The sequence below is a fragment of the Aegilops tauschii genome, chromosome 1, assembly GCF_002575655.3.
Source record: "Aegilops tauschii subsp. strangulata cultivar AL8/78 chromosome 1, Aet v6.0, whole genome shotgun sequence".
Classification (NCBI taxonomy): domain Eukaryota; kingdom Viridiplantae; phylum Streptophyta; class Magnoliopsida; order Poales; family Poaceae; genus Aegilops; species Aegilops tauschii.
Window position 1 is genome coordinate 375,250,576 of NC_053035.3, and position 13,984 is coordinate 375,264,559.

Here is a 13,984-nt window from a genome sequence, read left to right on the forward strand (position 1 = left end):
CCATCGGAAACACCTGTATAGAATCTTTATAATCACCCAGTTACGTTGTGACGTATGATAGCACACTAAGTGTTCCTCCGGTATTCGGGAGTTGCATAATCTCATAGTCATAGGAACATGTATAAGTTATGAAGAAAGCAATAGCAACAAACTAAACGATCATAGTGCTAAACTAACGAATGGATCTTGTCCATCACATCATTCTCTAATGATGTGATCCCGTTCATCAAATGACAACACATGTCTATGGCTAGGAAACTTAACCATCTTTGATTAACGAGCTAGTCAAGTAGAGGCATACTAGGGACACTCTGTTTGTCTATGTATTCACACATGTACTAAGTTTCCGATTAATACAATTCTAGCATGAATAATAAACATTTATCAGGAAATAAGGAAATAAATAATAACTTTATTATTGCCTCTAGGGCATATTTCCTTCTGACGTATCATGCCCCCCTCCACCGTTTACACCCACAGTCATATTTTCGTAGTGCTTAGGCGAAGCCCTGCAGAGATCACTTCACCATCACCTCCACCACGTAGTCGTGCTGTCGGAACTCATCCACTACCTCACCGTCTTGCTGGATCAAGAAGGCGGAGGTGTCACCGAGCTGAATGTGTGCACAACTCGGAGGTGCCGTACGTTCGGTACTCGATCGGTTGGATCACGAAGAAAGTTCGACTACATCAACCGCGTTGTAAAACGCTTCCGCTTACGGTCTACGAGTGTACGTAGACACACTCTTCCCCCTCGTTGCTATGCATTTCCATGGATAGATCATTGCGTGTGTGTAGAATTTTTTTTGTTTTCCATGCAACGTTCCCCAACAGGCTAGCCTTTCGGGATTTTCTCGTTTTTAACCAAGCTTTTTTGGCACGTCAAGCTTGGTGACTTCTTGTGAGACCAGATAGTCTTTGTGCTCAAATGTGAAAGACCAGGTACTACCCTAATGGTCGTCTCGAGGACAATGTTTTCAGCGCTAATGCTTCTTCTTCTTGGCAAGCTATCTCATATGGATTGAAACCGTTGAAACAAGGATTAGTTTGGCGAGTGGGCAATGGACAAAACATCTGTATTTGGAGATACTCATGGATCCAACGGCCACCATCACAAGCTTGTATTGCAATGTGGAGGAGACCGCGGAACATATTGTATTGCAATGCAGGTTCTTCTGGTGGGTCTGCACCGAGGTTGCTACGTGGATTGGCCTACATGCTAATCTGGTGAGGATTTGACAGTTTGAGGCCATGGTTCGAGATTGTAGATTAAAATGTGATTGATCGTGCAAACTAGAGAAAGGCTTTCGCCTCCGTGTTCATTCTTGTGTCTTGAAAGATTTGGAACGAGCACAATGCTAGGGTCTTTCGTAACTCCGTCGCTACGATGATGATTGTCTTTGCGAGGATAAAGGAGGAGGCTCAGCTTTAGGCCCTTGCCGGTATCACACACTTGAGTAATGTAATACCGCGAGAGTAGTTCTTTGTACCCCACTTGGTGAAAATTTGTCTAAACATTCAAGCTCTAAAGTCTGAACAGACAATGCTCAATTGCAAACCGCAATGTTACATGTGTTCATAATTTGCAGCTGAAATGTCCTGACTCGTGATCAAAACAAACTGGCGAAGCCAATTTACGGCCCATTTCCCAGTCCCTTCATGTCTACAACATCCATTTTCTTCGATACATTAACTACATCATCCATGCATTTGGACTATTCCTACCCTTTTTTTGGGGCGGGGTCAGTAATCTGCTTGTGTCCACATATAAAAGGAACACAAATCACTCGCGTAGCCACTTGCCACGCTGCTTGAATCGTTGCCACGGAGATGACTGGATTATTTAGGGCTAGAGAAAAAAATAATCCCAGCTAGCACATATCAGAATTATATGACATGTGCTACTGAAACAGCTGAACCTATAGACGATGTGTGGGATAAAGCAACAGAAGAATCCATTGATGCCAACATCCTCATGTGCTCTTCGGTAACGATGAACAGCTTGTCATTGTCCCGGATCACGTCCAACGAGTCGATCTCCGCCCCTTCGCCGTTCAGGATCAGCGCCTTCTCCGTGTCCACCTTCAGCTTCTCTCCTGAAAGAAAAACCAAACACAGACGTTTGAGCTGCTAATTCCTCATTTGCCACTGCAACAAACGCATTGACCTAGTGAAACATCCGGTTGATGCTGCATCCGCATCAACTAAGGCACTGACTGAATACGTACCGATGATGGTTTTGAACTCCTCCATCGTGGCGGGAAGATTGATGAGCTTGCCGGCTTCGGAGCTGTGGTTTCTCACGAACGGATGGCCCTTGTAGATGCTGACCCGGGGCCAGTGCGCGCTGTCCGATCTCGTGCTGCCCTGGAACCTCCCCTGACGAAGCTCCCCGGACGACGAGCTGGCGGCCGTGACGGTGCTCGCCGGCGAGTCGTAGATGGTGATCGGGTGGCCGACCTCCCGCCTCTTCACGAGCTCCCGCAGCTCGGCCGCCGGCACCGTGGTCTGCCGCGGGGCGGAGCCGTCGCCGTCGAGGTCCGCCTTGTCCACGCTGGCCCCGTTCATGACGAGGAACCTGGCCGCGTCGGCCTGGCCCTCGGACAGCGCGACGCGCAGCGCGGTGGAGCCGTCGTGGTCCTCCGTGTCCACGTCCAGGCCTTGCTTGAGGAGCTCGCGGAGCGTGTCGACGTCGCCGCGCCGCGCGGCGAGGCAGAGGAGGTCGCCGGCGGCGCGCGGGTTCGAGACGCGCGCAACATGGTACAGGTTGCTGAACACCTTGTGGTGCCTCGCCGCGATGGCCTGCCACAGCGCCGTGTTGCCCTGCGCGTCTGCAGTTTGCATACACCGGTCGCGAATAGTTAGCAAACTTGATCGCACTAAAAAATGCAGGTGTTGTGTTTGTTGTTACTACGTACTATACCTTTGATGTTGATGTTGCACCCGTGCATGAGCAGAGCCTGCACGCAGCCCTCGTACCCCTTTGACGCCGCGATGTGCTGTGAGTGGCATCGTTGCCAAGAACAGAACAGGGCATGCATACAGATCAGCACACGCACTGTAAAAACGAGGGAAAATGTGAGAAATGTGTTGTTCGTCTACTTACCAGAGCGGTTCTTCCCTTGGAGTCACCGACGTCAGGGTCCATCCCGACCTTGAGGAGGTCCTCAAGGAAGCCAGCGTTCCCCGTGGCGGCGACCGTCAGCAGATTGCACGGGACGATGTTGCCGCAGCCGCCGGCTCCGGTGCTCTCGCCGAGCAGGTCCTTCATGTCATGCACCTCAATCTGATGCTGCAACACAACCACAATTTCCGACTCAACAATCTTGACACATCACACACACACACACACACACACACACACACACACACACACAAACCCTAGTAGCAACATAGTAAGATGCATCGACCAACCTTGAGGAAGTTCCTGACGATGAGGGCGCTGTCGTCGGGCTTGCTCTGCATGACCTCCCTGAGCGTGGCCTGCTTTAGCCGCAGCAGCTGGCTCAGCGTCCTGGTGCGGAACGTGAAGGTCTGCGGGCGGTCGCTCAGCGCGCTCACCTCGCCGAAGATGTCCATGGTGCCCAGCTTCCCCATCACCTCCTCCCGCTCGCCGTTGAAGTATACGATCTCCACCTCGCCGGACACGACGATGTACACGTCGTCCGCCGCCTCGTTCTGCACAATCACGTCCTCCTTGGGCGGTATGTACTCCGGCTTGGTCTTGGTGACCAGCAGCAGCTGCGCCTCCCTGGAGATGCCCTTGAAGAGGTACACCTCCTTGACCACGGGGAGGAAGAGGTGCTCGCAGATGCTCTTGCAGATGGACTTGGGCAACTGGTCCATGAGCTGCTGCTGGTTCAGGCTCTCCGCCCTGAACTTGAGGCACATGTAGGCAAGGATCTGCTGCTGCAGCCGCGGCGGCAGGTGGTTCCGGCACACGAAGTTGGACGCCGCGCGGATGCTGTTCCTCTGACGACAAATGAAAAGAAAATCAACTCAACACATGTACTCACAGCGATGGCGATCGAGATTCGGAGATGGAACTCACGAACTCCATGGTGCGGCGGGTGCCCTCGACGACGAGGTTGGTCATGTTGCCGATGAGGTAGGCGGTGAGGCCGAGGTTGAAGAGCATGTAGAAGATGTTGAAGATCATCTCGAGGTTGTTCTGGGCGTGCAGGTCGCCGTAGCCGACGGTGGTCATGGTGGTGATGGACCAGTAGATGGAGGAGATGTAGCGGATCCACAGGCTCTCCTGCCGGAAGTTGGGGATCACGGCGCCGATCCACGTCTTGTCCCGGTCCGGGTACCGGTCCGCCAGCAGGTAGTACAGGCACCCGGCGCAGTGCACCAGGAACAGCGTCACCGCGATCAGCCGCGCGCAGCGTACCCAGAAGTAGCTGAACCTGATGTCCTTCTCCAGCCTGACGATCCAATCAGTTTCAGCTCAACCATTGTCGATCGATTTCGAGTTCTGAAGATCTGGTAATGTGAATGCATGGCTGTTGCTTGATTACCTTGTGAAGAACTGCTTCACCTTCCTGAGACGCCAGAGCCGGAGCAGGCCGAGCAGGCTGTACACCATGCCTTCCCTGACCTCGCCGTTCACGAGGTAGGCTATGCCTTGGTACGGGATCGTCGACGCCACGTCCATGATGAAGAACGTCGACAGATACCTACGCATACATGCACATCCATCAGCAATGTCGCAGCAAGGAAGATAATCTTCAAATCAATTATACATGATTATCAGAAGAGAGCAGAATTCTGAAAGCTTGGGCTTAGGTGTATGTATCCTTGTGGACCATGTCCCGATCTGTAAAGCTAGTAGCCATATCTTGGATCTCTAATCCACCAAAAAGGAACAGGAGCGACCACTGTTTGATCGATCACAGGAGTGTCCGTGTTTTGCACTTTTGCATAATTTCTAGCTTCATAATAACGCGGTTTGGTTTGGGTCCTTTACTGATTATTATCAAGTTCTATAACTTTCTTTTCGTCAATTGCCTTTTTTTAAATCAATTGCCTTTTCTTGGCCTGTTCTTTATTTTGACCAAGTTTGGCCACGTAAGGTATTTGGCGAAATCTCCCTAGCCAGTACGTATCATCAAGATTTCATGTTATGCAAGAGGTGAAGAGCATTTTGGAGATTACTGAGCAAGCATTTGATCCCAAGTAGATGACAGAATGCACTAAGGAAGATTCCAAATAGTATAGTCCAGGCTTAGCAAAAGGCTTGTGGACTGGAGCGAAAGGTACATGGCATCTCCTAGTAAGGAAATCCTTATTAAGCCGATAGCTCAGGCCATACCCACCTATGTGATGAGTGTGTTTAAACTTTCATATCAGTGTGATAATTTTACTAGAATGATGCGTCAATATTGGTGGGGGGTTGAAAAAGGAAGAAGAAAATTGGCTTGGGTTGCTTGGGACAAGCGTATCCTATCGAAACAAAAAGGAGGGTTAGGCTTCAGAGACATGAGAGCATTTAATCAAGCCCTCTTGTCAAAACAAGTATGGCGGTTACTTGACAAGACAGAAAGTTTGTGTGCTCGCCTACTTAAGACGAAATACTATCCTAATGAGCAGCTTATTGATACAGTATTTACAAGCAATTTTTCAATGGTGTGGAAGGGGATTGAACATGGACTTCAACTTCTTAAGAAAAGGACTAGTCTGGAGGGTAGGCAATGGCTCATCTATTTGGACTCGGCGTGACCCTTGGATCACGAGGGGAGCACCTTTCCGTCCTATAACATCTAAGAGACAGTGCAGGCTTAACATAGTGCAACGGCGGGGCTATGTGGGTTCCTAGGGGGGCTGTGGCCCCCCAACATGAATAACTTGTGAAGAAAAAAAATAGTGAGGGCTTAGATGAGAACTTTTTAGATCCCCCCCCCCCCCCCCGAAACACATGTATTTTACATCCCCCCCCCCCCCCCCCCCCAGCTGATTCTGGCTAGCTCCACCACTGCCAGAGTTTCTGAGTTTTTCAATCAAAATAGGAACATCATTAGCCATTGAGTGGTCTAGTCTTTCTATTATTGTGCAATCGGATTCGCTAGGACCACTATCTTCGATGGTGGATGCCTCGCTCATCAGATCACCATCTGGTTATCTAGTGCAGGAGATCAAGCTTTTATTGGATGAACGGGAGTTTAAACATTGTAAGATTGGTAGATCACAGAATAGAGTAGCCCATAGTCTTGCGAACTATGCTCAGACTGTTCGAAGCACAGCTTGTTGGTTGCATAGGGCTCTAGATTTTCTTCAAAGTCTTGTAATGGCTGATTGTAATTCTATTGGTTTGGAATAAAAATTCCCTGATTCCTCGCAAATAAATAAGACTTGATGTTATGCAAGGTGTCAAGTGTGGATACACGGAACAACTTTCCCATATATCATAGAGGTCCTTTGTGATCCAGTAGAATCCGGACTCTTACTACCTTGCCCATGGCTTTGGCATGAACACATATATCCCCATCGTCATCAGGCAATTCGGAATGAAAATAGTACAATACTACTCCTTAAAGTTGTACTAAATGTGCGTCAATTAATATGGACAGGGAGTAGAAAAGTTGGCATTTGGTTTTATCCACCCACATGCTAAATTGCTAATACCAGAAGAGAAATGGATCTAGGAGACAACTTGTATCCGAAAGAGGAAATAAATTAAGCAGGAGTAAGATGCACAATATCTCTGCATACTGGCTATCACCACCCAAAAATTAGGCCGCCGCATCCGTCATAAAGGTTGGACGTCGTGACGGGGGTCAAGTGTGGATACGATACGTGACAACACACCCACCCATGGACTTTGCATGACAACATTATGTTTATTTATGGAAATGGAAGAGCTTTACTTGCATGAAAACATGCATATACCATGTTCATCTGGTAAGAAAATGAGAGGAGAGAAGCGGGTAACATGCACAGCTAACTTACGTTCCTTCGTGCAACTCCAAGGAAGAAGAAGAAGAAGAGAGGACTGCCGAAGAAGGTAGCACGTACTCTACGTAGGTTAGGTGGATAAGCCGTACGGCACGTACCTGAAGGTTATCCTCCTCCGGTCGCGGACGAGGAGCTGCGTCCTGGAGTCGATGTAGGCGACGAAGAAGGTGAGGACGATGTCGACGGCGAAGAAGATGTCGACGACCATGTCGGCCACCTCCAGGCCCCCCTTGGGCCTGGCCTCCATGAAGGCCACCTCGAACGGGTACACCCACGCCGAGTACGCCACCAGGATCACCATGAACGTCTCCCAGCACCTAAACCATTAGCATTCTAAGACGGAGGAGTAGCAGGTAGCGATGATGGTGTGGCCTCATGTCTCACCTGTATCTGGAGTCGAGGGGCGAGACGACCCTCTTATCGGAGTCGGAAGTGGACTGGCTGAGGCTGGAGCCTAGGGGCGGCAGCATGAGCTTGGACAGGTTCCGGAGGTTGAAGGAGCGGGAGGCGCCGGAGCCGGAGCCGAAGCCCGTGCTCGAGCCGCTGGCGGCGCTGGCGCCGCCGCTGCTCGCGCTCTGGAAGCTGGAGATCTTCATTGCTCCCGGCGAAGAAGAGCTGCCTCAACTCTTCTAATTGGAGAACTAACTAGACGGAGCACGTACGTACACTGTTTACGCACCACTCGTGCTAGCTAAGATAATTCTGGGGAGATCGAATGAAGATAACCGAGAAAGGCAGGGCGAGAATCAAATCAAGGCATCGAAATAATGGAGGCGGGGCATCCATCTATCGATCCATGGATCCATCAATAATGGAGGAGGGGGAGGTGTCCTGTCCGGGACGAAAGTGACCAGGTACACGCTGCTGGCCCGCGGGTTTGGCCAGTATATATGCACAGCCAGCGCGCGCGCGCACGCGGGCAGCCGAGCCACGCACGTACGTAGCTCTACGCCTCTACCCCTGGTACGTCGATGCAGAGGTTCCCTAGCGACGAGTGCACAACGACCGGTGGTTGTCGTGGCTGTGGCCGGGAGAATTCACCGGGCCGTGACAGTGATCTCGCTCCCAATAGGGTGTGCATGGAATGCTCGTTGATGTGGAGTGATGCCCCGGGTCCATGCAGTGGGAATGCCATGCCTACCTCGCTGTCTGCATCGAGCACCAAGCATGCAGGAGTATGTGCGAGCTGATTCATCGGGTCCTTTCGGGTTTGGAGCTTTGTACTAGCACATAATTGATTGGCGACAGTGCACGGCGCAGTCCCGATCGTGGGTACGTGCTGCCTGCTCGCGTCAAGCGCAATTTTGCTTCTCCATGTTTATCACGACCGATGACCCTGTTGGGCCATTCGGATGTTATATTTTCTAGTTTTGGGGCTGGCACAGCGTGGTGTCACCTTGTTTCTTCACGTGTGCTTGTTCAAGTATGTCATGCAACGCATGCTCTTTGGTTCTGCATTCTTGGTTGGTTTGGTTGTTTAGGCCTGCTCGTGGAGTCCTTCTAGCGCTCCACTCGGCTAGGTTCAAAATTTCAACGAAATTTTGCATATTTTGATGGGGTCCGTAATAAACCCTAAAATTTTGAGTCAGTTTCAATCTGAAATTTACATTCGGTTAAAATTCATTAATTGAATTTTGAAAACTCAAAATCCGAAAGAATTTCCTAAATATGTGAAATTTTGGAAATTTCGCATATTTTGGTGACGCCCAAAAGCTTTTCGTTCCCAAAATAAAAACCTCCTAGCACAATTGGCCTAGAAGTAAGAAGTGTTATTTTTGTACTCATGAGACAATCAAACACCTTTTTTTTAATGCAAGTTTACCTGTTCTACGTAGTCAATCATCCAAATAGCATCATACTTATGTCCGCCCACAAGTATTAACAATATTTTTGGTCATTGGTTGGACGATATTCCAAATAGATTCAAATAGCCAATAAGGGCGGAAGCGTATGCCTTAATGTGGTCACATTGACAATGTAGGAATGATTTCGTTTCTAATGACAAAAATGCTTCTCAGTTATTTTTCGGTGTACTCACTCGCTTCGTATGTGGTATATGTTACAACAAGTGGAGTACCAACTGCTATTCAACTATACGGTTCGAGCAGGTGGCTACGGAGCTTCTTTCCCAATATTGGTGTCTGCATAACCTCTCAGACTGATCCATCACCATTATCGAAATAGGCATAATGTCGGTCTATAAGAATATGTTGTTGATGTCTTGTCGGTTAATTTCATTTGTTTGTATCGGACATTTCTGGATTGACTGTATGCATCCTAATTATACAGAGACCGGATGTCACTCATAATGTTTTGTTTCCATTTGATGCTACATTTAAGATAATAATAGCTTCCTTTATCGAAAACTTTATGTCTTTTGTCGGCAAAGTAGTCATTAATTTAATCTTCAGGTTTCCACCTTCTTTCTAGCAGAAAAAATGTTGGATATGAAATTTTCAGCCCCCCCCCCCCCGCCCCCGCGTCGCCCCCCGCTCGGGCAACTCAGGTGGCTCCCCAACCCTAGCCGCCGCCGGGGCCTAGCCCATCTTCCTCCCTGCCGGAGGACGCCGCCGGCTTGCACCCGGAGGCCGCCGGCGGTGGCGGGGGCTCTTCCTCCCTCCCGCGTCCCAGGGATGGCGGGGCCCCAACATGCGTGGAGGTGCGGCCGATCTAGAAGCGACGGCGATGGCTTCGATGGCGGCGGCGGTCGGCCCTGCCTCGGGCCACGGGCGGCTGCTGCGGCGGCTGGCCTGGATCGGGCGGCGGCGCGATGCGGTCTTCGGCGGCATGTCATCTGGCTTTAGATCGGTGGCGGCATCGAGGGCCTGGTGGACTGCTTGGCGGCACCCCTGGCAGATCTGTTCTGGCCGGTGTAGCCAGTGGTGGTGGTCATCTTCTTCGTCGGGGTGGCCGGCCAGAGGCTTGGTGATCGGATCTCGAGATCCATCATCTAGTCCCGGCTGCGAGTTGGGGAGACATGGTTGCCGGTGAAAACTGAGCCGACGGCAGGCGATGGCGGCGTTCTACGCCGTTACCTTGATGAAGGCATCGTCATGTAACTACTGTCGACCCACTCGTGCTGCTCCGGGGGAAACCCTAGGATCTGGTGTTCCAGATCGGACGATGGCGGCACTGCGTTGTCGTTTCTCTCTTGGGAGCATCGTTTGTGGAGCAGCGCTGGAAGTCAGAGGTAGGAGGTGGAGCGGCTTCGTCTTGCACGGAGCTTCGGTGGAGATGTCAAGTCATGCCTGACCGACAGGTGCTACGCTTTGTCATGCCTGGTCGGCAGGTGCTACGCATGACAGATCTTCCAAAGACTTCAAGTTGTGTCGGCTGGTGGTACTTGGCAGCATGGTGCTGAGGTGTATCAGTGGCGACCGCGACGTGCTCAACTGTTTGCACGCAGGGAGGAGGTGCCGTTGGGCGCCGTGGTGGCGTCGACGATAGCTGGACCGAGCAAGGTTGATGCATCAGTACAGTTCTGAAGATGGAGCGGTGGCAGTTGGCGGCGGCGGTCTCTGAGAGCACGCCGGACCGGTGAGACCCATACCCGGCAGGCGTCCTGGTTGGGACCTCAGGTCTTAGATGTTAGGTTTGACTGCGAGGTCTGTTTGGTATTAGGCCCAGACTATCAGCATCCCTTCATCAATTGAATAGGAGTAACGACAGATGTTGCCTAGATGGTGGCTTTAGTCTTACTGTTGTATTACTTTGTAAGGTCTTGTGTAAACAATTAATAAAGTGGTTGCATGCATCGTTCAGATGCAGAGGCCGGGGTCTTCCTCCTTTTCTAAAAAAAATGAAATTTTCAGCTTTCTGTGTGTTCCTTTTTCTTAACGCTTTCTGGTGCGTTTTTCGGTTAGCTGAACGACAGTGTCCGAAAGTATAAAAAAAGATTAGCTGACCGAGTCACATTATTTCTCTTCCAGAAGATCGAGCGGGGTAGGCTGATATGGTGATAAGCTTGGATCTCTGGTTCAGAAGAATTTACACAATATTATCTTCCGGTGCCATAATTAATCTCTGGAGATTATGATGGGCGATCTTGACTAGAAACAGTAGAATGAGACGGTTGAGCCAACATCAGAGTAACCAAGATGATGCCGGAAACAATTACTAGAAGCTCACATACTGGCCTCACGAATGACAGGTTGTGGGCACCCTTAAATAGGCATCATATATGCACATCACATCATGATCTTCAGTCTTTGATTTTGCCTAAACGTGTTGGCTCTCCTCTGCCGACGCACGTAGTCATCTTTATGTGAATTCCACTGCAATTTTTTTTTTGTCTTGGCCAAAAGTATTGTACTCAGTTGATTAACTTGGTGAGGGTTTTCCTGCAAAATTAAATTAAATTGGTGAGGGTTTGTTTTTAGAAGAAATGGCTAGGATGATGGATTGTTTCTTTCGAAATGGAGGTTATCCCTCGGCCTCCGCATCAAAAAGTTGCATGCGGCCATCTTATTAAAAAACAAATAGTCCAACAAAGTCATCAGGTCTTGAATTACAAAAAGGCTCACAAAGAGCTAACTGTAGGAAAACGGAATAGCCACAACCGGCGGAATAATGAAAGATAGGAAACTAAACACCTATCCTATTACATGACTGCCATCCAAACCGGTTGAAGATAGTCTGTGCTACCATCTCCCAACGGATAGACCCAGTAACCATACACTCCCTGGCATCCATCGGAGTGAGTAGCGACCACATACGGAGCAGTGTAGTGGCCCGAAAAATAACCTGCAAGAAATGAATATGTGTTGTTCTGTTAAAAACCAAATCATTTCTGCAATTCCATATAGCCCATAATAAAGCACACACTCCTACACGAATAAGTTTCGCGGTTTCTGATTGTACTCCATCCAGCCACGTCCCGAATAACGTGTGAATGGTATTCGGAGGAGTAATGTTGAACGCTATGTGCACTGACCGCCATAAAAATTTTGCTATTGGGAAATCGAGAAAGAGGTGTTTGACAGACCCATCATGATCGCAGAAACTACATCTTCGCTATCCTGTCCAATTATGCTTAGCCAAATTGTCCTTAGTTAAAATGACTTGCTTGTGAACAAACCACATAAACACTTTAATTTTTAAGGGCACTTGGCGGGAGTAAAAATGTGAAGTGGCCCTGTATTAGTAGATGGAGGGAATATGAGGATGAATATGAAATATAAGTAGTTCTCGGTAAAGAAAGCCAATGGCAAGGTACATCATGTTATAATTCATATTGAAGCTACATACACGAGAAATTGTTAATTGTGGTAACAAAGAAAAGAAAACTACCCCTAATTTGTCACCAATTATAAAAAGCTTTGAAGAAAATTGTTAACAACCTAGAAAGGCCTTGACCTATGTATTCACTTGTTATTCTCAAGAATAACTTAGCACAGAGAACCTGACACCAATTGGGGCTGCAGAGCGGCGAGTTCTTCTGAGCTGCAGGAGGCGGTTCCTCCTAGTGCCATCTGCAATAACCTGCTGAGTGAATGATAATGCTGACTTGTTTGTGAAGTTGTTTGCTAACAAATGGGAAGCTTAGTATATTTGATGTCTAGATTAATTGGAGAACAGATAAGCTTTAGATAACCTACAAATAACTTAGTACACTCTGAAACAGTAAAACTTCTTTAAACCTTGGTTATACATATTCATTATCAGCATTTACATTCGTCACCGACCGCCACGGCTGTTTCCGCATTTATGTCCCGTCGATCCATCATATCACATTGGCAGCTTCATCAAGCTCCGCGACAACTTCACCACCGACCTCCTGGCCAGGCAGCATTTTCGGGCTAAAAAACGCCAGAGCCACGTACCAGCAGACGCTGCAGGAACACATGCATGACCAGATCGGCGACAAGGACAAGCCCTGGTCGGATTCATCAAGCTACATGTCATCCTCACCACCGACCTCCAGTTCGAAGGTGACGACCCTGCACAAGCAATCTTGGCGCGAGCGCTGCGCCGACCTCATGACAACCCACCATCCCCTCCCATTTTTGCACTTTGTCGCCATGGTATGCGAAAATTGCTTCATCAACCACACACCGGTTCGTCTCCGACTATAGCATCACCAAAGTTTACCTCGTCTCACTCTCTTAAGCAGAGAGTAGCGATTCAGACGTCATCTCCATTACCGACACCAAAGCCAAGTGATCAAAAACATCGAGCCGACCTCATCACGGGCACCAGCATTGGACGATCAAGAGGCCCTGCAGGCCGTCACTCTCCAGCTGGTCATGATCATGGCTGCCCCCAGCCGGCACATCTTCATCACCAATGACTTTGATCGCGTCCAATGCCAGTGGATCCTCAACTTCAAGCATGGGGCTCCCAAACTCGCAAGCCCTGGCCTTAGAAAAGGTGGCTATGTCATCGGAACCATCGGTACCTCCCCCGGCCATGCATTATCCGACTAGTTTCACCCTGCTACCTCTTGAGCTTGCGTTGGTTTTTCCCTTGAAGAGGAAAGGGTGATGCAGCAAAGTAGAGTAATTATTTCCCTCGGCTTTTGAGAACAAGGTTTCAATCCAGTAGGAGACAACACGCAAGTCACCGAATACCTGCACAAACAAGCACCAACTTGCACCCAACGTGATAAAGGGGTTGTCAATCCCTTCACGGTTATTTGCAAAGTGAGATCTGATACAGATGGATAAACGATACAGTAATATTTTTGGTATTTTTGTTTACGGAACGGAAAGTAAAAGATTGCAAAGTATGGAACAGCGACATAAATTGGCAAGTTGACGGGAAACTAATATGATGTAAAATAGACCCGAGGGTCATAGGTTTCACTAGAGACTTCTCTCAAGATAAGAATTATTACGGTGGGTGAACAAATTACTACCGAGCAATTGATAGAACAACGCAAAGTTATGAAGATATCTAAGGCAATGATCATGAATATAGGCATCACGTCCGTGTCTAGTAGACCGAAACGATTCTGCATCTACTACTATTACTCCACACATCGACCGCTATCCAACATGCATCTAGAGTATTAAGTTCATAAAGAACGGAG

At 48.9% G+C, this 13,984-nt stretch overlaps 1 protein-coding gene across 1 annotated transcript; it reads right to left on the minus strand.

The window, feature by feature from the left end:
- Positions 1-1,551: 1,551 nt before the first annotated feature.
- LOC109776382 (potassium channel AKT2) lies at positions 1,552-7,875 on the minus strand. Its single transcript, XM_020335026.3, has 9 exons — positions 7,339-7,875; positions 7,053-7,271; positions 4,521-4,679; positions 4,052-4,427; positions 3,415-3,972; positions 3,107-3,292; positions 2,924-2,999; positions 2,229-2,831; positions 1,552-2,096 (listed from the first exon to the last, which is right to left on the minus strand). Exons 1-9 carry the CDS (start codon positions 7,548-7,550, stop codon positions 1,888-1,890), a joined length of 2,598 nt encoding a protein of 865 aa, XP_020190615.1. The 5' UTR covers positions 7,551-7,875; the 3' UTR covers positions 1,552-1,887.
- Positions 7,876-13,984: the final 6,109 nt, after the last annotated feature.

Excerpts from the sequence above, each read along its gene's own strand:
- LOC109776382 (XM_020335026.3), bottom strand. The coding sequence starts at position 7,550 with ATGAAGATCTCCAGCTTCCAGAGCGCGAGCAGCGGCGGCGCCAGCGCC. Across the intron at positions 7,272-7,338 it reads CCCCTCGACTCCAGATACAG|GTGCTGGGAGACGTTCATGG; the intron begins GTGAGACATGAG and ends CTAATGGTTTAG. Across the intron at positions 3,973-4,051 it reads CCCGCCGCACCATGGAGTTC|AGGAACAGCATCCGCGCGGC; the intron begins GTGAGTTCCATC and ends ATTTGTCGTCAG.